The sequence below is a fragment of the Myripristis murdjan genome, chromosome 10 (assembly GCF_902150065.1).
Source record: "Myripristis murdjan chromosome 10, fMyrMur1.1, whole genome shotgun sequence".
Taxonomy (NCBI): Eukaryota; Metazoa; Chordata; class Actinopteri; order Holocentriformes; family Holocentridae; genus Myripristis; species Myripristis murdjan.
In genome coordinates this window covers 2,212,848-2,237,076 of record NC_043989.1, presented here as the reverse complement: position 1 = coordinate 2,237,076, position 24,229 = coordinate 2,212,848, and the positions used below count along the sequence as shown (strand labels likewise).

Sequence of the window (24,229 nt, the reverse complement as noted above, 5' to 3'; positions counted from 1 at the left end):
AGCCTTAAATTTATAGATAAATAACACAAAATAAATATTCCGAGAAAAATCCCCACAAAACTTCCAAGATTAAAGTTGTAAAATTCCAAGAAAAAAATCACAAATTTATGAGGGAAAAAAATGCAAAATTCTGTGATTATAAAATCACTTCTGATTGTGATTTTTTTGGTGATTTTTCTCACAAATATCTCAGAATTTTAAGTTTTTTTCTCATTTTTTTTTCTTAATTATAACTTTAACTTAATTTAATTTTTTTTTCCTGCAGTGGCCAAGCAGTTTGTACAAAGTGAGTGTGTTAAATAGCATCAGATTTATTTTTTTGACTTTCTGGCTTTTTGGAGAGCAGCAGTGAATACCTTGTTGTGGCACACAGCTGCTTCTTATTTTTCCAGGTGAAAACTCTGAGCCAGGTGGGCTGGAATTAAATTTTTCTCATAAATTTATGACTTTAATCTCAGAGAATAGCCGAGTTTTTTTCTTGTAAATTTACGACTTTCATCTTGAAATTTTTTTTGCTGAATATTTCCCCCCTTCTCCCGATTTTTTTTTTCCACCTGCAGTTGCCTTAGTGTGCCGTTGTAATCGACCAGCTCAGGACACAGTGTATTATGGAGATGGCTCATGTTTCTGACAGTGAGCTGGTCCGGTTTGTAGTCCCGGAGAGAAAATCTCAGTTATTTATGTGCCTTAATCCTATAAAGCCATTTGTATCATACATGATACACATTATCAGATAACACATTCCGTGTCAGTTTAATCAATACTTGACCAAAATACTGTTGTATACCTTTGGACACTTCCCCTGTTCACCCTCGATCATTGGCACTTCAAGTACTGTCATACATGATACAACAGAAAAATCGTATGTAATAATATTTTTGGAAAAATCTTTTTTTTTTTTTTTTTACATTTTGTTATAGGACTAAATAAAAGGGTTCAGTTTCAAATAATTGGAATTTTCTGCCAATTCTTTCATAGTTCAGGCTTTATGGGGTTAATTTCTTTTAAATCCAGGCTGAAAACTGTGATGTTCTCTTAAAGTGATGCAAACTGTAGACTGTTGACTGAATTTGAGGTTGTGGATTGTTCTGTGCTTTTGATAAGACAGAGGTTTTATTTGCATTTTGACTTCCTGCACTTTTTTAATTTCCTATTCTTCCATTTGGTTTATTTTATTTGATGCATTTTTTCTTTCTTTTTCTTTTTCTCTACGTTTTTAAATGTCACTGTATGGCCTTATGTAAAGCACCAGGGGCTGCCGCTGTGTTGAAATGTGATCTACATATAACTTGGCTTTGGTCTCATGTAAAACCAGGACAGCAAAATTCTTCCAGGTGACACCATGTGACCTCACAGCAGGCATGGCCAGGTGAGCTCAGGTGAGCTGAGGTGAGCTGAGGTGAGCTGAGGTGAGGCCTCACCTGCCGTCAGAGACGGTCTTGGTGAAGAAGCGCAGGTACTGGTAGATCTCCACGCTGTCGTGGATCTTCAGGATGTCCTCCTCTTTGTACTTGAAGAGAGCCAGAGCATAGCGGAAGATCACCTGGCAGACAAAACCACAGTGTGGAGTTTTTTTCAGTGCACTTTTCTTTTTGCCATTTCTAAACAAACAAACAAACAAACAAAAAACAATAACAGCTGCACTGAAATGCCAGCACAATAATCATAAAAGGAGTTTACAATCAGTTATAGGATTTAATCTAGAGTTGTTCTGCTACTGATATTGCAAATACCCCAGACAGCCTTAAATTTATATGAAAATAATATAAAAATAAATATTCAGAGGAAAAAAACCCCACAAAATTTCCCAGATTAAAGTCATAAAATTCCAAGAAAAAAGTCACAAATTTATAAGAAAAAAAATCCAAAACTCTGAGATTACAGTCATTTATAGTTAATTTGTGATTTTTTTGTGATTTTTCTCACAAATTTTTAACTCTATAATCCCAGAATTTTCAAGTTTTTTCTCATAAAATTGTGATTTATTTTATGACTTTAATTTCAGAATTCCAGTTTTTTTCTTGCAGATTTGTAACTTTATTAACTCAACTTTTTTCTCATGAATTTCTCATAAATTTGTGAGTATTTTCTTATAAATTTATGACTTTCATCTTGAATTTTTTTTTTCCTTTTTCTCCCTGCAGTGCCTGTAATACGCTGTTGTAGTACTTTCAGTTCAGACAGATGCTGGAATCTTTATCGAAAAGAAAAAATGTTTCTGGCGCATCTCTAATTTAATCGCTTGAGGATTTCCTCCACATGCAGCAGAAAGGACATTTTCCAGGTTATGCTGGAATTAAACTTGGGGAGTCTTTGCTGCTTTTTGTCCCCGCCGGGCCGCCGTACCTTGGTGCCCTCGTACAGGAAGGCGTCCCACAGCCGCAGGAGGATGTTGCTGGGCAAACTCTCCACGAAAACCACCAGGAACCAGTTGAAGGTGATGAGGGAGACGTCGATGCTGTGCTCCTCGAAGTGCGCCGCCAGCCTCGGCAGCTTCTCGGCCATGAACTCCTTCAGCACGCGCTGGTCCGCCTGCAGCCGGGAACGCCGGGAACACCGGGAAACAGAAATCATCAACATAATGGCTTCATAACACAGCAAGACAACTTAGTGTCCATTAGGAGGGCAGCAAAATGGAAATGTGCCTCTGGGCGGACAGGCTGCTGCCCCTCCCTTCCGTCACTAATGATGTGACACGAAGTGAGACAGTTTTCCTGACGCGCTGCAGATCCTCCCCGGAGACACCAGATGAAGATGAACGGCCCTGGATGATTCATTTAGGACGCCGTTCATCAAATCATCGTTTGCCCAGAGGACGGCTCATCCATGCTGCGTTCATGTCGCGAGGAAAAGACGGTAAATACAAGCCTCCTGGTAGAAAACACACCTGAGGAGCCTCGTTCCTACAAGCAGCTGACCTCACCAGCCAGGAAACACCTGGAGATGATCCAGGAGCTTTAACATACAGCTACCTAAATAACAGATTACCAGTTTGATCGGTGATTTTCTGCTTGTTTTCTTGTGTTTATCATCATCATCATCATCATCATCATCATTTCAAACTCTGTCTGCTGTGATGTGACGCAGGTGAGCGGTGGTCTCACCTGAGAGGCCACCAGGTTCTTGGTGTAGTAGTCCAGAGGCATGATGGCCTCCACCACCGTCACCAGGCACCAGAAGGCGTCTTCCTCACTCTGCAGGACCAGGAGGGCGATGGCAGCCAGCCTGACAGACAGACAGGCAGGGAGAGAGAGACAGAGAGACAGGAAGGCAGAGAGACCGAGAGAGAGACAGGAAGGGAGAGAGACAGTTAGACAAAGAGGCAGGCAGAGAGACAGACAGAGAGAGAGGAGACATGTCAGAGTGCAGTAGATCTCCTACATCAGAGGTTTAATTAAAACAAGTCAAGGCCTTGTCAGGGCCAAGTTTCTCTGGGTCTGACCACCACCTCTGAGGTATCTTGTTTTTTTTTTTTTTTTTTTTTTTTTTTTTACCATTTTGTTTGGTAATTTTTGGTGCATTTTCTGGTTGTTTTCTTGTATTTATTATTATTATTATTATTATTATTATTATTATTATTATTATTATTTCTTATCGTTATGATTATTATTAGTTTTTTAAAATTTATTTATTCAGTTATTTTCTAGTTTGCTGATCCCTTTGTTTTCAAGAGAAATCCAGTGAATATGCTGTGAGGTGTTTCATTTAGTCCCTCATTCCCTTCAGCACGAGCTCTAACCTTTGACCTGGAGATCAGATCATTTTAATCTAGATTAAGATAAATCCAGGACTGGTTTGATCCACGACCCACAGAGTGAACTGGAGTTATCCCAGTTCCAGTCTGAAGGGGCTCCACCTCAAACCTGAGCTGCTTCACTTCTCAGCTCTGCCCTCTAGGTGGCGCTGCTGCATCAGTTTTATACACAGCACTGACTCTGCTGCGTTTTACATTTCACATTAATCTGCTGTCATGGATTATACTGACACTGATTTATTTAATTTAAAAATCCTGAAACAAAAGGGCAATTTTGGGTGATTTTTTTTGTCCCAAAGCTCTTTGAAATACTTTATCAATATTTTAGACATTTTTGGTATTTTTGTATACAAACTTTTGAATGGTTTTGTATTTTGTAAATGTTTAACATTTATGTATTTTTTTTTTTTTAACTTTTGACTTTTGAAAAATTATACTTATTCATTTATTTTTTTATTTATACATTTATTTGTTTGTTTGTTTTATTCAGAAGTTTAGGTTATATGTACATAAATCTAAATGAACATAAATATAAATTTATATACCTAAATATACTCCTTCATAGGCCAAAGTGATTTAAAAAAAAAAAAAACTGATGTGAAATAAAGGAAATTTTGTTCAAAAGGTTAAAAAAAAAAAAAAAAAGCTTGTCAAAATAAAAGCCTGTCTGTTTGTTCCTGGGTTTTAAAACATCAAGTGCATGCACACTGGTCTTCTGCACTCTCTCTCTCTCTCTCTGTGTGTGTGTGTGTGTGTGTGTGTGTGTGTGTGTGTGTGTGTGTACCTGTTGAGGCCCTGGCAGTAGCCAATGGCGGGGTTGTGCCAGGAGAAGGCCAATAGGATGCGTCTGAGCTGCTGGAGGGCGGGGCTGGAGGGGGAGGAGAAGCGCTGATTGGTGGTCAGTGTGCGGTGCAGGTCCAGCTGGATCTGCCGGGACGCCGGGTGGGGGGACGTCCGGCTCTTCTCACACAGCTGCAACAACGGGACGCACCGATCAATACGCTCCTCTGATCAATCAAAGCAGCTCACTGCTTATTAACAGGCTAAAGAGTGCTAACAAAGCACAAAACTCCAATACAGAAGAATATTTTTTTATTAATCAAGAGATGAGGAGTCACCACACACACACACACACTGAGCTCCATCACTTTCAGACTTTTTGTTAAATATTAGACCAAAGCCGATCACTTCCTCTTCCTCTTCCTCAGATTAAACTTTAAACTTTAGCCTGTTTGTTCCCGGAGCCGCAGCTCGTCCACGTCCAACCTGCAGCCTGCAGCTTCCTCAAGTTCAGCCAAGCAGGACGTCCTTCAGGGACACGCTGGTCCAACACACACACACACACACACACACACACACACGACGCTGTGAGCTCAGACTGGTTCCTCTGGGGTTTAGAGGGAACTCGCTCAGTCTATGCATATATATATTCATATGTTTGGGTATATGATGTCAGAAATAAAATTACTTAACAGAAATATTCGACCCTAGTGCATAAACAAGTAAAGACCAGCAAGGAGGCTTCTTACTGTTATTCACTGATTTATGGAGAAAAGGCTGGGAGCAAATAAGTGACACTTCTTCTCTCTCCTGTTTGAGGAACTCAGTCTGCTCAGACTGAGTTCCTTTGCTTTATGTTTCTTTTCCTTTTGTTCACTATGCTTTTGTGCTTTTGTCTTTTTGGTCTCTTTGTTTTAAAAACAATTTTTATGGCTCAATCAATCAATCAATCAATCAAAAAGGTTCGACACGATGGCTGGGTGGTTCACACTGTCGCCTGGCAGCAGGAAGGTCGCTGGTTCTAATCCCAGCTAATCTGCTGCTTGCATGTTTCTCTCACCATCAATAAGACGTTTGTTCAGCTAACCTTCCTGTCCGAGCCCAAGACCACAGACCTGACCGGACACGGCCCCGGGACGTCCCAACACGGGTCAGTAAAGGAAAACTTCACTTAAAACCATTAGTAAGAAAACTACCAGGAAATGAGCAAAACTTAACCTGAAGTTTTGCAAATAAAAAAAAAAAAAAAAAAAAAAGAATACATATATAGCTATATATAACCTATTTTAAAAATGACAAAAATGCATTTAGCATTAGTAACATGATCTATTTATAGATTAGATTAGAGATGCTGGACCTACGTCACATCTCTTGTGGTGCTTGTCAAAGATCTTTTCAGCACCAAAAATATGCCACCACACACACACACACACACACACACACACACACACACACACACACACACACACACACACACACACACGAGAGCTGGAATCCAAACAGGAAGTGCAGTGGACCAAACCACTATGTAGCATGAAAGGGTGTGTCCGTCTTTCTAAACTTAGAAACTTTGTTTTCCATCTGTAAAAAACACAAGAGCTTCCAAAATAGATTGTAGGATTTAGAATTAGAACGTTTTGTTTCTGATGATTTCCAGTGACAGCCCGTTTCCTTCCTTCCTGTTTACCTGTGTGTAGCTGCCCCCTCCTGTTTGTTTACCTGTGTGTAGCGCTGCGGGTGGTGGTCTTTGATGGAGTGCGTCCTGGCCCGCACCACCCAGCGCCACACCTGCTGCCGGTACTCCTGCGGGACGCCGGCGCGTATCAGACTCTTGAGCTCCGGCGAGGCACAGAGGTCGTCGCCCGAGCGGCCGGCCAGGTACTGCGCCCAGCGGCCCAGCAGGGGGCGATCTCCGGCCTCCTGGAGGTAAAGAAGGAAAACAGACACGTCAGCTCGGAAAACGTTTCCCACTGGATGATGATCCAAAAAACAGGGAAAACTGAAAACTGATATGATCTCCTCTCCTGTTTAATTTCCCCCAATTCCTGTTACTATCTGTATTTTTCATTTTTCATATTTATTATTTTCATCAGTATTTCTTACATTTCAGCACTTAAACATCTCATATTCTCAGGCTACTTTATTGTATATACTTAGCCCTTATTGTCTTTAGTGTATATATTTCGCATATTTAGTCTCTATTGTATATACTTTTAGTTTTATTTAATTTTTTTTTTTTTTTTTTTTTTTTTTATTGATGATGCTGCTGTAACGTGTGAATTTCCCAGTCTGGGATCAATAAAGTATACCTATCTATCTATCTATCTATCTACTAGAGATCAATGAATTGGGTCTTTATTGATTAAATTAAAGCTTAGACCTCAACAGAGAGTCGAGCACCACAGAGCTCTAGTTTTGGATCCCTAGAATGGAAAGTCCCAGATGTCTGATTTTTCCATCCTCACATGAATGCAGCATCATGTTTAAAAAGAACAAAGATGTTTTCATCGTAGAAATCCCAGCTGCAGATCCAAGAGCAACCTGACCACCAGATTTCAACCCGATCTTTTTCTTGCTTTTTGACACACCCAGCTGAAACACACACACACACACACACACACACACACACACAGAGAACTGCAGTGTGTGAGTCGAGCTGCGGGTTCAGACCTGATGCAGCAGGTTGTGCGAGCGGATCTCCAGAGCCTGGATCTTGGCCAGCAGCTTCATGTCCTCCACCTCGTAGTCGGGGATGATCTTGAAGCCGTACTCGTCGTGGTCCCTGAACGCAGCACAGCAGCAACAGGAACAGGAAGTGGAGGCACAGATTTATCAGTTTATCAGATTTCTCAGATGGACACAAGGGGGCTTTTGGGAATTTATCATTATCATTGTTGTCCCCTAGAAAATAACAAATTGGACTGACTGCACCCACAGCGACTAGAAGATTAATCATTATTTCAAATGCCGTCTGGTAAAATGTTGTTTTTGCGGGAGAAACTAGAATTAAAGAGGCAACATTTGTTTGAAGGAGAAATCTGTGGGACTTTATGGAGGAGAACGTAGGAAGAGCAGCGGCTGAAAAGGCTTTGAAACACAAAGAGTCTTTGTCATGTGAAACTGAAACTGTATTAAAGGTTGTTTCAAACATTTCCATGATTCAGTCTGTGTTCCTTTAAAGACGGTGTAGTGAAGGAAAGCAGGAGTGTGTGCAGGTGTGTGTTTCCTCTGCTCACCTGTGCGGGGTGAGCTTGGCGACGCTCTTCAGCTCTCCTCGCAGCGCGTCCTCGATCAGCTTCTTGACGGCCTCGCGCTCGCCCGCCTCCAGGGCTTTGCTCTCCTGCAGCTTGCGCAGGACGCCCAGGTAGCGGCTCTCCACCTGGCAGTTACTGGCCTCCAGGTAGGCACACTGCAGCCAATCAGAGCGCAGGACAGCAGGGTAAGTCATCGTGTGTGTTTCCCCTCGTTCTCTCTTTCTTTAATGTCAAAGGTTCTGACATGGAAAATGTGTCGTGACACTTTGTTGTGTGAAATTTGTTGTGTGCTTAAAATTAAATCAGATAGATTCAAATATGATCCAAAAGAACCTTTAGCTGGATGAAAAAAATTTTTTCTTTATTTTTCTTTCTCTTGTAATTATTTGTCACTTAAATATTTTATTGTTAAGATTTTTTTTTATTTTTTATTAAAAACAATTATTGCAATTCTTATCACAGTTCTAATAATTGTAATGATAGACTATAAATTAAATAGAATCATTAAACTATGCAAGGGTGTGGCAATTTATTTTTCCTTCCAGGAACTTTATAATATAATAGTTATTGTTGTTGAATGTGAAAGGGTTTGTGGAAATCTGGTGTGTCTCCACTCTCTCCTGCAGCTGATAGGAGCCTTAATCTAATCTAAGAGCAAATGACTTCAGTTTCATTTTGAGAACTCTGAACATTAAAGCTCCGTTATCCCAGCCATATCTGAGACACTGAAGTGGGTCAACACTTTAAGCCCATTCGCCTTTGGCTTTTTCAGGTGTTGCTGTTCATAATCTGAATTATTTGAGTTCCTGTGTTTTTCTCTTACAGTAACTGCCTGATCACACATTTACCATTCCATACCATACCACTTTATTTATTTAGCACATTTAAAAACAACAAAGTTGAACCAAAGTGCTGTAGTGTGTAGTGCATATTTAACTCATGTTTATTTTTATTTTTATTTTGTTTTGAGTATTTGTTCTCACTTTCACTTCATTTTAATTCATTTTCATGTCATGTTTGCTAGTTTAGCTTAGTTCTTTTCTTGATAATGCTCAATTTTACTTTAGTTTTTATTAGCTTCAGTGAGTTTTTGTAATAAAACTTAACAAAACATCAAACCATTTTTAAAGGTGTATTCACAGAGGAGAGATGAACAGCCAAATAAAATGACAGAGATGAAAACTTGTATTTTAATTTTCTCTATCATTTTAGTTCATTTTAGTTTTGTAAACACACCGTGCAGTTTCAGTTAGTTGTTATTTTTTTAAAGCCTCATTATGCAACACACTAAATACTGTCTCCACTTCCACTTTCTTTATATTTTTTTCCAAATTCTCCCTCTGAAGTGAGGGATGAACTGAATGAAGTGATGGAGACGGAGGTGTGTCAGTGAAGGAGCTTTGAGGAGGAGCTGACAGACCTTCACCATGAGGCTCTTCTCCTGCTCCGAGCTCTTCCTCCACAGTTTGGTCAGCTGGTAGATCTCAGAGTTCAGGAACTTGTTCTGGGTCTTGTACGCCTCGATGTCGTCCTGCACAGGGAAGAGAGAGTGGAAAAAGAAAGAAAACAACAACATTAATGATTATACAGGACTTAAAAATAGTGCTTTATCATCAAAAGTATTTTATTTTGTTCGCAGATTTAGTGCTATAATGTCGCAGGATGTCTTATTCTGAAAGTATTTGAGGAGAACATCTAGACTACTTCTGCTCTTCAGTTTCATCTTTTTTTCCAGCATCATTTACTAAAGTGGAGCTTTAAAATTACACTTTAGTAAATGATGCTGGAAAAAAGACCAACTCCATGTTAATGCCTCTGGATTTAGGACGGGAGGTCAGAGAAGCTCCTGGAAGTGTTGGTGGCCCAGTAACTTTGTCCATTTAGAGTATTAGATTATCTGGTTTCTAGATTATTTGAGCTTTGTTGTTTTCTCAAGCCTCTTCAGTTGCAGCTGGACTCTCTGGCTCACCTTGAGGTTCTCGATCTCCTGCTGGAGCTGCTTGAAGGTCTGAGAGTCCAGGCCGTTGGAGGGGGAGGAGAGGGAGTGCAGCGGGTCGGACATGCAGGCGGTGACCTGGTCCGACAGCTTCACGATCACCTGGGACGACACAGGAGCGGCACACAATCAGAAACAATGGAAGTTATTATCAGGTGAGCGGGAGGAGCTGGACTCTGAATGTTTGCGAAGAAAAAATATAAAGTTATTGCTTCCTCTTCCACTGTGCACCTGAACGTTTGTTGTGTTGTCTGGATTTTGCTGCACGTTTGATGGTGGATTGTAGATTAACAGATTGAATTGGCTGCAAATGCCTCGTGTGTTAAAATAAAAAGACAAAATGCAGAAACGTGGACAGAGAGAAATCACACTAGTGTCAGATTACCACCTGCTTCTTTTCTTTAACCCTATAAAGCCATTTGTATCATATATGATACACATTTTCAATTCCGTTTTTTGTTTTCAGTTTAATCAATACTTAGATAGATAGATAGATAGATAGATAGATAGATAGATACTTTATTCATCCCAAAGGAAATTTGCAGTTTTTCAGCAGTATCCACAGATTACAGATTAAATAAATAAAAAATAAAGAATAAGATCTAAGTACAACAGAATAAGATCTAAGTACGACCCAGTGTGCAAAAAGCAATGTGCAAAAAACCATGTGCATAGGTGTATAAAATGTGCAAAGAATGTGCATACTTGACCAAAATACTGTTGTATACCTTTGAACACTTCCCCTGTTCACCCTGGACCATACTTTTTTTATATATATATATTGCTATAGGACTAAATAAAGGGTTCAGTTTAAAAAAAAAATTTGAATTTTCTGCCAATTCTTTCATAGTTCAGGCTTTAAAGGGTTAAACCCTGTGGGCTGTGTTTGATCGATCTGGGCTCCTGGTCTGCAGAGCGTGGTGAGGATCACTCAGGGTGTGTCCACGTCCACTTCTGCTATTTTAACAGCAGAAAAGGGGGTTGTTGCACCAGGAGCACGATTCAAAAGGCTTGTGCTGAGTCTCCTCATGAATCATTTGTGTGTTTTGGGTGTAACATGCAGTAAACCAGTCAGAGTGCTGTCTCCCATTTCCTTATAATGGTTGTTTTCCAGGTAAGAAGGAACACTTCTCTGCAGAGGAAACAAGGAAAGATAGGATCCTTGATGTTTTACCAGCCGTGAAGCAGCTGTAATTTTGCTCATATTGAATCTGATTTTATTTGAAAACCCTCCAGCTAGGACCGGACATCACTGCTTTCTAGTAATCACCGTTTACAGTCCAATATGTGTCATAATATTGCTGTAATTTTCTTTTCTATTTCTTTTAGTTTTATAATTTATTTGCTTCATCATCAATCATTCAAATAAACCAGCATATTTCTGAGAGTAAGGAAAATGACCGCACAGTCTGAATGTGCTGTAATGTCATGTGATCTGTTTGCTCTGACCTCCTGCTTGGCCTGGTTCTTCTCCATCATCATCCTCAGGTTCTCCTGCAGCTCGGACAGCTGGGCGTCCCGCTGGGCGAGGCTCCTCCTCAGCGCCTCCGCCTCCGTCTTCACCTCCTCCAGGCGGCTGCGCAGGTCGGCCGCCTGCCGCTCGCGGTGCCGCAGCAGCTCCAGCCGCTCCTGCTCGCCCTTCGCCGCCAGGAACTCGCCGCAGGTTCGCTTCTCCAGCTGAGCGGCCTCCAGGGCCTTGTGGAGGAGCCACACCAGCTCCTGCAGGAGGAGGGAGGAGCAGCTCAGTCACCTTTTTATTTTATAAGTTTATTGTTCTGTGTTATCTTCTAAAACTACAACTTATAATTATTTTTGTTAATTGATCTGTCATTGTCTATCAAATATCAAAAATGAAGTTTCCATCATACATTCCAAGAGACCACAGTGATGTTTTTAAACTGCTTCCTTATTCTGTCCAGCAGCTGAAAAAATCATTTCAAAAATGATGATTTTATGAAACGAACCGGAGAAAATCACACAAATCCTTTATAATTTGTGAGGCTGTTAACCAGCCAATGTTTGAGATGCTTAATTTGACAAATGATTAAAACAATTCAGTCATTTATAACTTTGATTTGAGTTTTTTGCAATTTAATTTAAAGTTTCTCTTAAACACACTGTTATGAATTACCCCGAACACAAGACGAATTTGTAAATAATACGCACACGTATAAATATCAGTGTTAGAATGTACTGCACTTTCTGAGCTTTTGTCTTGTTCTGTTTTATTTTTTATTCAATTTTATTTATTTTTTATGTCATTTAATATTTTCTATTTTGTCATGCACTGTTGCTGTGTCTTTGTTGTTTGGAAAAATGAATTACATAACTTCTTGATTTAACTGACAGACTTTCAGTGCTGTTTTAACTCTTTCACTTGCCAAAAAAAAACATTATTTCATTTTTTTTCTTGCTTCATCTTTGCTGATGGAACAAATCCAAAATCCTCCCAAAATCCTGTTTGACCAGTTTTTCAGTCTTTTCGCTGCAGACGTCTGACATCTGGCAGCAGGACGAAGAGCCTCGTGTGTGTTTGTGTTGTGTTTCAGCCAAATCAGTAAACGCCCTCATCGAGCTCGGTACCTTCTGCGCTTTGACCTCCTCTGCCAGCATGTGCTTCTCCTGCTGGAGGCGGGACATCCTGTCTGAGGAGGACGTGTCCCTGCGGATGACGGGCAAGGTGGACGAGCTGCGGCTCTTCTTCCTGCGGCTCCTCTGGCTCTCGAACAGCGACGGCGAGCGCCGGCCCGCGGGGTCGGCTGGCGAGCGGCGGCCCGCGGGGTCGGCCGGCGAGGCGGGAGACGTCGGGGTGGGGGGCTCCACCGGCGTCCTCGGGGCTGCGGGACACAACATGGAGGAATCAACATCAAAATGTCTTCATTATTTAGAAAAACACAGGTACAGAGCAGTTAACCAGGAGGTGAAAAGAAAAATGGCAAAAAGAAGAAAGTCATATCGTAGTGGCGGCGGGACGTCCTGTCTGAGGGGGTAAAACTGAAAACGGCAAAACGCAGCCATCTTGAGGGAAAACTATATAAAATTAAAATTGAAATGATGCTTGGTATGAAAATGATAACTTTTTTTTTTTTTTTACAAGCTTTAGTGTGCATTTGGAAGCCAATATGTTATCAATACATCTGAACTGAAGCAGCATGCTTTACTTTTGCACTGATTGTGACCCAGCTGTGCAGCCCAGCGGTGACATGGTGGTAGTGTGGTGGTTATGGTTAGCAGGACCATAATAATAATAATCTTGTTTTATGTTGCACTTTTCAAAACAAAGTTACAAAGTGCAGCACAATCAGGAGAGATAAACGTCAAAGACACATCAATAAAACACAGATAAGAGAGGCTAAACAGTAATAAAAACAAAAATAAAACTAAACAGATCTCGATATATATATAAAAAAAAAAAACAACAAAACAGATAAAACAGAGTGAACGTACTGGAAGGCTCTGAGGCCGCCGGGCTGGGAGGAATCTCAACATGAAACACACTCTGACTCCAATCCTGAGACGACCGCTTACGCAGACTGTGGACCGAGTTCCTGTGCAGGACACACACACACACACACACACACACACACACACACACACTGAGTCACCACTTCAACTGAAAACTTGTCATCAGCATCGACTGAGCTGCTCTCTGCTGCTGTTTTGTTCCCCCATTTTTTTAATCAAGCTTTCTGGAATAAAATTAACAAACAAATAACAAAACAAAAGCAAACAATAAAAGCAAAAAGAAAAAAAATGGAAACAGATTTACATTCAAATTATTTTTTAATTGTATTGTAAATATGGTTACCACCACCAGTTGTTGCAGCAATTCTTGAGTTGATCCCATTTGTTACAAAATTTTACAATTTGTGACCACTCAAAAATTAATAAAAAGGTTAAAAATCCCTCCAAAGTCCCACTTCAGGACACCAAGACCCTGAGGAACACCATGAAAAAATTCATGCTTTGCTTTGGTGTCAAATACTTTTGACATTTGGAGATTTCTGTGAGAATATTGCATTTTCCTGTGACTGGATATTGAGCGTTGTGTTGTGTAAACGTGTCAGAAACTGTCCCTCACTGTCAGTCCAGCTGGAGAAGCAGAGCTCCTCTGAACGGCCTCGCTGTCTAGTTTGTGTCTGTAAAGTCTGATGAGGCTGTGATTCTCCTAGAGGTCACTAGAGGTCATTTTCTCCAGCGACGTCCAGTTTGACAAAAGTCTCTGCCTGCAGTGAAATGGCTGCTATGGGGGCCAACATCATCACACAGGAATCAAATGTGGCTCATTGAATCCACAAGAGTCTCAGCTTTCCAGTCAAAGCCAACTGATGCAGCTCCAAGACTGTTTAGGCCCCAGTCTGCACACACACACCATTTTACAACAGGCCACAAGAACACATGTGGACTGCAGGCTTTGGGGCCCAAACTGCATGGGATTAGCAGAAGGTGGGCGTGTCTGCAAAGGGGAGAGAACCCATTTTCATTCACACATCTGGAGGTCAGAGGTCAAGGGACCCTGCTGGAAACAGACATGACAGTTTTTCACTTTACATTCGATTTGATTAGATTAGATTCACCTTTATTGATCCCCCAAAGAAGAAATTCAGAGTGAAAAGTGGACTGGAGTCACTATAATGGACTCATGCCACTGTAGCTTTGTACATTTTGCATCGGTGCTTGTGTTTGTGTGTGTGTGTGTGTGTGTGTGTGTGTGTGTGCTGCATGCATTAGGCCATCAGGCTGAGACTCGGCTGCTACATCAGTGGATTCCTGAGGTTTTCTAGTTTCATGTGATGCCAGTGTCTTCACTCTGACTGTAAATCTGAGCAGCTTCTCTTCGTCTGCAGCTTCAGAAACAGTGTGTGAGCGGGGCGTCGGAGCGGTAAGGGGTCAAAGCGGCTCTTCTTGCTTTCCAAAAAACACAAAACGTATTCAGTTTTTATTCCTGCGAAGCTGCAACCAGATATGAAGGTCAGATTTTGGAGCTCTGATCGGAGCGTGGGCCGATGTTGGTGCCCGAATGTGAGGAATTCAACAGCCGCTTTCCTCTCTGCTCACTGTCGGCACGCACACACACACACACACACACACACACACACACACCCTGCGCCGGCTGCTATCAGCCAAACTGCAGCTCTTGCAGATCGGAGCCCTGCCTGAGCTTGCCAAGCGATAAAACTTAAAGTTCACATCAGAGATTGTCGCGGTGATGCAAGCCCAGGTTTCCCCGGCCAAGTCACAAAACTGACTTCCTCTTTTTTATTTATTTTTTCTTCTTTTTTTGGGATGCCAACACACTCATTGCATTATTTCACTAGCCACTTCTCAAAAAACATATCCAAAAAGTAAAAGGGGATTTCATTTTTTAACCAATGTGCACAAGTCCCGTGGTTTTATTACAAAACTAATGTTGGGTGATGATGTTGAAGCGTCATGTTCGTTATGAGTCTGCTTCTTTCTTTCTGTGCGCTAAACATTTACTAAAGACAATCAAACAGAGCCACATGTTTCCTGTCTGCTGGATTAATAAACTGTCAAGGCGCTGTGTCTTCACCTGATTTATTACTATGACCAGATATTTGTGAATATTTGTGAATTTAAAGCACATATAGAAAGATGATCAAACTTATAAACACTACAAAATAGCACTGAAACTGTCAAAATGTACTGTGAACACTTTATTTTTTGTTTTTGCATTTTCACTCTCTATAATGACTTCAGAGCAATGGAGTCAACGCTTCCCCAATTATGTTTCATAATTTTTTTAAATAATATATATATATATTTTAAATTTTAACTCACACTCCTGTTTCTTTGTAGTAGTGTTATTTATTTATTTATTGATTTTATCATTTATTAACTATATTATCAACTGCTTTACAAGTAAGTTTCTAAATACTAATCAAATTTATTCAGCACTTGTAAAAACAGCCTGTACTTTATTATTAATGTGTTTCCTAGTAAATAACAGGAATTTAATGGACTAAAATAAAGTATTAGGTAATGCTGTGTATCAACACGCTTTAAATAGATGATGTCGCTGATGTGCTCACAGCATTTAAAGGTACAGTGCAATCAAATATCCCCACCATGCTCTTGTTCAGTTACAGTAATTATACTAATGTATGATGTGTAAAAATATTAAATTTATCTAGACGAAGCGCGGGCTGAGTGTGTGGACGGTACTCACTGGATCTCGATGAGCGGGTGTTTGAGCGACACGTTGGGGAACAGCGCCATCTGAGTCTGCAGGCCGGCCGCGTCCTCGCCCACCAGGCCCAGCGGGCTCGTCAGCATCGGCAGGAAGTCGTCTGCAGCACAGAGAGCAGAGATCACACTTTATATTCTGTCCTGTGGGGGATTTCATCACCACACCGATAAAGATGATGTGAAAGAAGCAGCAACAAACACAAAATAAAAGTTGAAGCTGCAGAGGATCTGAAAACACATGAGAGCTAACGGAATAAAGTGAAGAGAAAAATCTGTTTTTAAGACAGGATCCATGATAAAATCACACATAAGAAAAACACAGTGCAGGCAAACCAAACAGGAAGTCTTCCAGCTGCCTTGCGCAAGGGCACTGTGGCAGGGCTTTGTGGGAAAGTGTTTCTCCGTTGACGTTCCTCCCGGCTGCTGAAACGAGGAGCAGCGTGAACCACCAAGCGGCCGCTCCTCTGAGTCTCAGAGATTTGAAAAACAAGTCGGGACAGGAGCCGAAAACGTCCCGGGGCAGCAGGCGGGACGCTCCGCTCTGTTCCCACTGAGGAGGCAGACCTGTGTGTTGTAACTGTGCACACACACCGAGCAGGTTCCTCCAGGTGACAAAAAGGAAAAAACACACGCTAAACCAGTGGTTCTCAAGAGCGTAGAGGTACGTTTGAGTACTGCAAGGGGTATGTGAGAAAAATAAATTAATAAAAGATTTTTTCATAATTACTATTATTATCATGTTATTACCAACTAAGTGTATTATCAGCTCAGTGCAGCAGCTCTGCCATAACTTCTACCTTTTAACAAAGTTTATAATGTTCAGTTTGTGGTGACGTTGTGCAGAATGTGTCACTTTAATTCTGTGTTTATTACTGAGGTTGTAGTTTGCAGGTCTGCTACTGGACTGCATTATACTGAGAGGGGTTTCTGATTTTTTGTCCTCCCTGTTTATATACAATGAGGGGGGACAGAATAGTGGAAACAGCTGTCAGTAAAGTGCAGCTCTAACTATGAGCTCAATGCCAAACACAGAAGTGAATGAACACCTCTGTTACCGTGACAACAAGATTACAGGCATTACAGGCAGCAGGAGAGGAAACTTAAGGGCACAACAGCTGGATTAGATTAGATTAGACTGGACAGGTGGAGCTGATGAAGTGGCCACTGAGTTTATGCTAGTATTATATAATTAATTATTATGCTATAATCAGCTCAAGAAGGTGTCAGATGTGTGTGTGTGTGTGTGTGTGTGTGTGTGTGTGTGTGTGTGTGTGTGTGTGTGTGTGTGTGTGTGTGTGTGTGGTTTAAATCTGCTACTGTGGTCATCAACGAGACAAAACAAATCCAGAAAATGGATCAGTGGTTGAAATGAGGAAAAAGAAGCAGAAACAGAAACAAGAGACTCTGCTCAGTTTCACACACTGATGCAGCCGGGCTGACCCTCTGACCACAGGAGGGGCTTCCACCAAAGTTTTGTTTTCTCTCTCTGGTCAGGGGGAACATCCATGTGTGTGTCTTTCTGTTGAGTATTAAGAGGTTTCTGTGACTGAGCTGCTGTCCTTCAGGCCTGCGGCGGCTGCATTGTGCTGTGTTTCCTGCGCTCGGCGGCTCGATACTGACCTGAACTATAAGGAGCTCTTTGTCTGAGCTCCTTCTCCTCGTTATGAAACAGCTATTGTTAAACCTCGGCCCTGAAGAAGAAGAATGATCTGCTCTTTTGCTGTTTATGGCTTATGTATAGCAGCGGTTTACGAGGTGGGGTCCTTCAGGGGCCTCCAGCATGAGGAATAGTTTCACTTCACTGCAATTAAATTCACCAGAAACTGTTAGAATACAGAAAATGCATGAGGGACCATTTTAGTAATTTCCTTCTGTCTGGTTCAGTTTCTTTATGAGTTCAAGTGCAACACTGGAAAAAAATGTAAGCCTTTGAAATCTGAGAAAATTCACTGAATTTCTTTCAAAAAGTTTGGGGAAAATGCAATAAGCAACTTTGCAAAAAATCACCAGAATGTGTTTAAAAAAAAAAATTAAAAATAAAAAAACTGCTAGAAAATTAGGAAAAAAACTTGAAAATGAGTGATAAATAAATCACTCCATCTAACAAAGCTTCAGTGTTTGTGTTTATATTTGAGTCTCTGATTCTCCGTCGTCTCCCCGCCTGCTGTCCAACCACACATCACTTCCTGTCTGCTGGGTCCACTTCCTGCAGCTGTCACTGGAGCCTAAACATGCACCAGTTCAACAAACTGGGAGCGTGGCTTCCGCCGCCTGAGGCCTAAACCTGCGATCACGTCCAGTTTGAGGAAAGACGACGGATCCAAACTTCCTGCTCGGCCGCTCTGGGAGCCGGTGGAAACTCACGGCGTGTGCACGTTTTCAGACGAATTTAAACGCTTGAACAAGTTCCAGGTTGTCGATTTCAACTCTCAGGTTGCTGTGACAGATATTCCAGATATTCCCACATGACATGAAGGCAGCGTGAACCAATCCACGTCCAGACAGGAGGCAGAGCTCAGCCTCCTAAATTTAAATGTCAAGTCAAATGAAAGGACTCTGCTGTGCTGGGATTCTCCGCCCTTCCCCGTAAAGGCAGGCTGCACGTGAGCTTGGTTCACTGGCGTGCTGTTCTTTCCACAAACCAGACAGACGGGATGGATCCAGGTGAAATTTCCTCTTCAATTCTGAAGTTAAATTCAGGTCAGTCGGCTTTGAGCTTTGAGACAGAAAAGCCAATATCTGAAACGTGGCCCTAATATTTTGCAGTTTTTTGTTTTTGATCTGATCTTTTCATCTATATTCCTTTTTAGAATGTTTATATTGCTTTTTGCTATTTATTATCTGTTTATACTGTTTATAATGTAAATTTGGCTTCATATCTGGCTATCCACTTTGCTGCTGTAATGCGTGAAATTTCCCCACCGTGGGACTAATAAAGGAATATCTTATCTTATCTTATCTGCAGTAATGTCGACATAAAACTATTAAGCATTTCTCAACAGCCATGTAAAAACAGACAGTAAGAATTGAGTGTTAAATATGTCAGTTTCCTGATCCTCTCTCTTTCCCTGCTCACACCGTTCAGATCTGGTGATCTGGTTTCTCCAGCAGAAATCTACCTGTGCTAACCGGCTTTCCCTTAAACCCTTAACCTGATTACAGAAACCGGCTTTCTGTTTTACATGGCACTTCAGAAATCAGAGAACTGCTCTATGTGCGGAAGAATTGGATTACCTAAAGGAACACGCCAACGTTTTGGCCAAAATCCTGTTTTTCTGACTTTCCCAGACCAAGACAAGATGTTCAATACCATTCACTCATTGGTGTGCAAGGATTCAACTTGATTTCTACTTGATTTTAGGCACGTTCATCAACACCGACTGACCGAAACATTCAGATCATTCAGAGGTGAACTATGGGAGTTGGAAGTGAACCAGTGGACGTCCAGAGGTGAAAATGGTACCAAACATCTTGTCCCAGTCTGGGGAAGTTGGAAAAAGGGGATTTTGCCCCAAAACATGGTAGTATGGGAGTATTCCTTTAGGTGAGATGGACACAGCTCAGGATGGAAGGTGAAAGTCTGTAGTCACTGATTTAAACAGTAAAATAGAAAATAATTATCCGGAGGAATTTAGAGGCTGAACGTCCTGACACAATCCCCCATGTTTTTTTTTCTCCTCTCTTCAGTGTATGATTCAAACTTTCACTTTCTAAATCAAGCACAAACGTGTGAAAAGATAAGTGTTGATTTTTTTTCCCGCTTGGATGTCGTACCAGTAATCTTCAGTAATTTCAAGCGGTTGCCAGTAAGCGGTTAAAGGTGCACAGGGAGCAGTGATTCATCTCTCCGAGGTCCGCCTCCCGACGTGACGATGACGGTAAATGACGGCGTCTTTGAGCGGCGGCTGGTTCCTGGCAGCCGGTCTCAGGAGGCGGCGTCACGCTGTCAGATAACGGGAAATGTTCCTCGGAGATAAGGAGAACCCTCAAGGAGCGTTTGATCCGCATCGCATCCTGTTCCCTGCCCCACCCGGGCAATCACACGCAATTACCACCCGCCGCTCATCATCAGCGGGTCTTCCTTCGTTTAGAGATCAGAGCCGGCAGAGCGACGGGGCGGGGCAGTCCTTCAGCCGGACGACTCGGGTTCAGGCACGTTCGATCCTACTGAAGTGTCTTTGAGCAAGAAACGAAGCTAGAGCTGAGCAATGTGTCGCTACCACAGCGCCACCTAGACATGAAAACATCAGATATTAAGATTGCAAAAGGCAACAATATGGACGATGTCAAATTTAGGGTTAATCTGAGTTTGTTCTGATCAATAAAATATTTTGTGAAGTAACTGCATTTTCTACATTCAGATGCTTTTTTTTTTTTTTTTTTTTTTTTTTGAGGAATGCTTAATTTTCACTGTTTTTGCTCCACTTAAAATATTGTTGAAGCATTGTGCTGAAGCAGAGGTTGCAGTAAAATATTTGATTTGATTTGATTTTTTTAAATGAATTTTAACTATAATTTAATTTGTTTTAGGGTCAGGGGTTAGCCTAAGACAGAGATTAGTCTGTTCTGATTGTAAAAACATTTTGTGAAGTAACTGCATTTTCTACATCCATTTGGTATTATTATACAGTTTTATTTATTTATTTATTTATTTTTTAAGAATGGTTAATTTTCACTGTTTCCACACTTAAAATCTATAGTTTTTATTTTTTGTCTGTGTTCTTTTACTTTTAATTTTGCAGTGTGAGGCTCTTTGGGCTGCATGTTTGTATGAAAACTGCTGTATAAATAAAGCTGAGTTGAGCTGAGTTGAAATGTTGTTGAAGCTTTGTGTTCAAACAGAGGTTGCAGCAAAATGTTTGATTTTTTTTTAATGCAGTCTAAGACACTGATTGATCTGCTCTGATAAAAAAAAAATGTTAACTGCATTTTCTACATCCAGTTGGTGTTATTATGCTGTTTTTTGAAGAATGCTTCATTTTCACTGTTGCCTCGCTGTCAAGATATGTGGAGTAAATATCGAGGTATGAAATTTGGTCCGTATCGTGCAGCCCTGCATGAAGCCCTGCCAGCTGTCTGACCAATCACAGCTCAAAACTGAAAATTAACCAAATAGGAAAGCCTCTTTTCCCCATTTGGCTCTTTGCACAGGCAGACGTTGGACTGTGCAGCTCATTATGTTCACCTGCTCTTTCCAGAGGATTGTTAAGAAGAAAGCTGCTAATAAAGAGCGCTGTTGTTGTGAAGGAGGAGTTATGAAACGGAGTGGTGGGCCGCAGAGAGGCTGGAGGCCAGGCGGGCCGCCGTCAGCTGACCGGGCTCTCAGCTGCCAGGGGAGCCGACCTGTCAGCCGCCCCGCCGGCCCTCCGGCTGCCTGCTGCACCGCAACACGTCCTGCCTCATGTCAGGCACTGTCCTCCACACTGATGCATCCTGGGACTTTGAGTTGAACCTGTTCTCTTTTGGTTTTTTTTGGACGTGACATGCTGGGAAATCCTGGCTTCTCTAACTGACTGAATGGTTTTGAATTATGGACGTTATCATTTCAGCACTAACCCTGACACTGAGGTTAACATGACATTCAAAATAATGTAGCTCCACACTGAATCATCATATGAGCAAAGTAGGCACTGGTACTTTGCCTGTACGGTGGCCCAGTTGGCCCATCTTTGGCTTTCCATCTGAAACTACACTGATTTCCTGATTTTTTTAACTTCAGTTGCTGCAGCCGTCGTGTGACAGAAAGCTTTTTTTGCTGTCAAAGGAAAAATTCAGTGTTTCTGTTTCCTGTTTTTTTGTTGTTTTTTTTCCTGCCAGGGGTGAGGAAGCCGTTTCCTATCAGAATACAAAGAATGGATTTTGCACTTAAAAACATTGTGAACTGCACTGAAAAATGTTCACTGCATCAATCGGGGGTCCTTTCTATTTTTAGAACATGAAGGCTGATATTAATATATGGATTTAACTGTTAAATTAACAAGCTTGTTGTTGGTCAAACTTCACTCTGACAGTCATGCGAAGGCTGGAGCTGCTTGTCTTTGTCAAGGCCTCTGATGATGATGATGATGATGATGATGATGATGATGATGGTGCTGTCTGCAGCAGGTGTTCCAGCAGTCGGCTGTCTCAAACACAGATATAAACCTCAGTGCGTGCGGGGAAATCCTCAGGATGTTTGGAGTTTACAGAAGCGGTGCAGACGGACGTTTTTGCAGCTTTGATCTCTGAGCTCGCCGTTGCTCCACCGCTCGATCAGCTGGTTCCTCATTAAACAGCAAACACGTTCGGCTCCTTTTGTTTAGTTTGCATGTCGTCAAACGTCTCCCCGGCTGCCTGAAGCAGCTTCACACACTCGTCAGCATGTTCACATTTCATGGCAGGCTTTCCTTCTTGCAGAGCAGGACAGTGCACCGTGTTACTCCTCTGAAGCTGCACGGGCCACAGCTTTACTCTGAGCTGCTGGCTGACGTTCACCATGAAGTTCAAACCTCACAGCCACTCGCTGCCACTGAGATCCACGACGGGTCTCCCCTTCATCTCCATGAATTAATTAACTTCCTCAGGCTCTCTTGATGTATCAGCATGCAAATAATATAATATAACACTTCGATAAAGAACCTTGCAAAATTCTGAGATTATAAAGTCACAAATTTATGAGAAAAAACTAATCTTTCTTAAATTTTTCTGTCCACGGCTGGAGGAGATTGGGGTTCTGGACTCAAATCAGCAGGATTTCCTTCAGACTGGATCCCACAGGAGGAGGACAAACTAGTGTTCACTGTTTTTTCTCATAAATTTGTGAGTTTATAATCTCAGAATTTTTGAGTGTCGAACACGGCTGCTGCCATCCTGAACAAACACCACAGAGCTCCACTGCTCCCATGATTATTTTGACAGTATTATGTAAAAAAAAAAAAAAAAAACTTTGAAAGGTGTTAAAATCTGTGAGCCCTCAGCGTGAGACTCGGTTCACGTCCCGTATCGTTTCCAGGTGAAGCGACCGGACGAGCCCAGACACGAACCCGCCGCCCTGCGCTCCCTGAGTCAGACAGACGTCGGCGGAAAAACTCTGTCACTCCCTGTGTCTCATAAACTGGAAAAATAATGATGCACGGACTGAAAAATGACCAAACATAGATTTTTTCAGAAGATAGGAGTGGTTTAAGTGCTTGGCTGACTAAATTAAACAATGCTGTTTTTTAAAGCAAAGAAAGAAATCTCGACATGATGCTACTGGATTATCCTAAATTCAAATATACTGTTATGAATTTTTTGAATTTTTCATCTTTAACTGAGCAAATTTCGTGATGCTAATGCTTTCAAAACCATTTCAAAACTAAGTTTACAACAACATCAATGCATGCCTGTCAACCTAACACCAAATTAAACCTCAACACAACAAATGAAACCTCAACACACAACTGGCTTTTCCCCTCTCTTTTTGGTTTTACTTTATGTTTTCTAGCTTTGCATCTTTAGCTCTTGTCTTACTCCTTTATCTTGTCTTTGTTGGAGGTTTCAACAGTTTCTGTGTGTTTTTCTCCTGCAAGGGGCTTTGCAATTTTGCTGAAAACTACTCGCAAAAATTATTTTCCCTGTTGTGTTTCTTCTCCTTCCTCTGTCATGTGATTTGGAGCAGATCCCTCTCTCTCTCTCTTTCTCTCTCCCTCTCTCTGTCTCTCCGTCTCTCTCTCCCTCCCTCTCTCCCTCTCTCTGGGTGAGTCACAGTCTGTGTGGTTCGTCACACCGAGCCTCTCCCTCCGTGCTCTGCAGGGATTTCCCAGCTCTCCCTGGGAGGGCTTCCCGCCAGCCGCTCCCCGCCGCCCCGCCCACTTCCTGTCCCTGACCGAGCAAACTGGCCAGGGGCACGAGGCGCCGGAGGCCGACGGGAAGTCATCGCGCTCTGCCACAAACAGACGGGACGGGTGTGAATCTGGGTGGAGCGCACAGACGATGCAGCGACAGAGTGACAAGCGTCTCAGGATGAGGTTTATCCTCCACACCACACAGCATTAAAATAAAAATATATCAACGGGATGAGAATTTTAACAGGAAAATTTATACTTTTCTGCAAATTTAAGTGATTTAACAAAAAAAAATCTGCCAGTGAGATGAGATAATCCCACTTGTTTCCAGCGCTTCTTGATCCCAGTGGCTGATCTGCCTCGTTTCAACACATTTCTACTTGTTCCCAGAGAAAAACCCTGAAACAAGTGAATCTGCACAGGAAACAGG

At 41.8% G+C, this 24,229-nt stretch overlaps 1 protein-coding gene across 2 annotated transcripts in view; it reads right to left on the bottom strand.

The window, feature by feature from the left end:
* tbc1d2 (TBC1 domain family, member 2) overlaps positions 1 to 24,229 on the bottom strand; it is a 40,917-nt gene that overhangs the window by 5,121 nt on the left and 11,567 nt on the right. For both annotated transcript variants that reach the window (XM_030061363.1, XM_030061362.1), the window contains exons 5-17: positions 15,975 to 16,095; positions 13,232 to 13,332; positions 12,368 to 12,621; positions 11,234 to 11,503; positions 9,758 to 9,886; positions 9,209 to 9,319; positions 7,771 to 7,943; positions 7,205 to 7,316; positions 6,254 to 6,454; positions 4,539 to 4,726; positions 3,105 to 3,225; positions 2,347 to 2,532; positions 1,422 to 1,543 (exon numbers count right to left, since the gene is read on the bottom strand). In XM_030061363.1, coding sequence (XP_029917223.1) covers positions 1,422 to 1,543; positions 2,347 to 2,532; positions 3,105 to 3,225; positions 4,539 to 4,726; positions 6,254 to 6,454; positions 7,205 to 7,316; positions 7,771 to 7,943; positions 9,209 to 9,319; positions 9,758 to 9,886; positions 11,234 to 11,503; positions 12,368 to 12,621; positions 13,232 to 13,332; positions 15,975 to 16,095 — 2,089 coding nt within the window. The remainder of the gene's footprint in view (positions 1 to 1,421; positions 1,544 to 2,346; positions 2,533 to 3,104; positions 3,226 to 4,538; positions 4,727 to 6,253; positions 6,455 to 7,204; positions 7,317 to 7,770; positions 7,944 to 9,208; positions 9,320 to 9,757; positions 9,887 to 11,233; positions 11,504 to 12,367; positions 12,622 to 13,231; positions 13,333 to 15,974; positions 16,096 to 24,229) is intronic.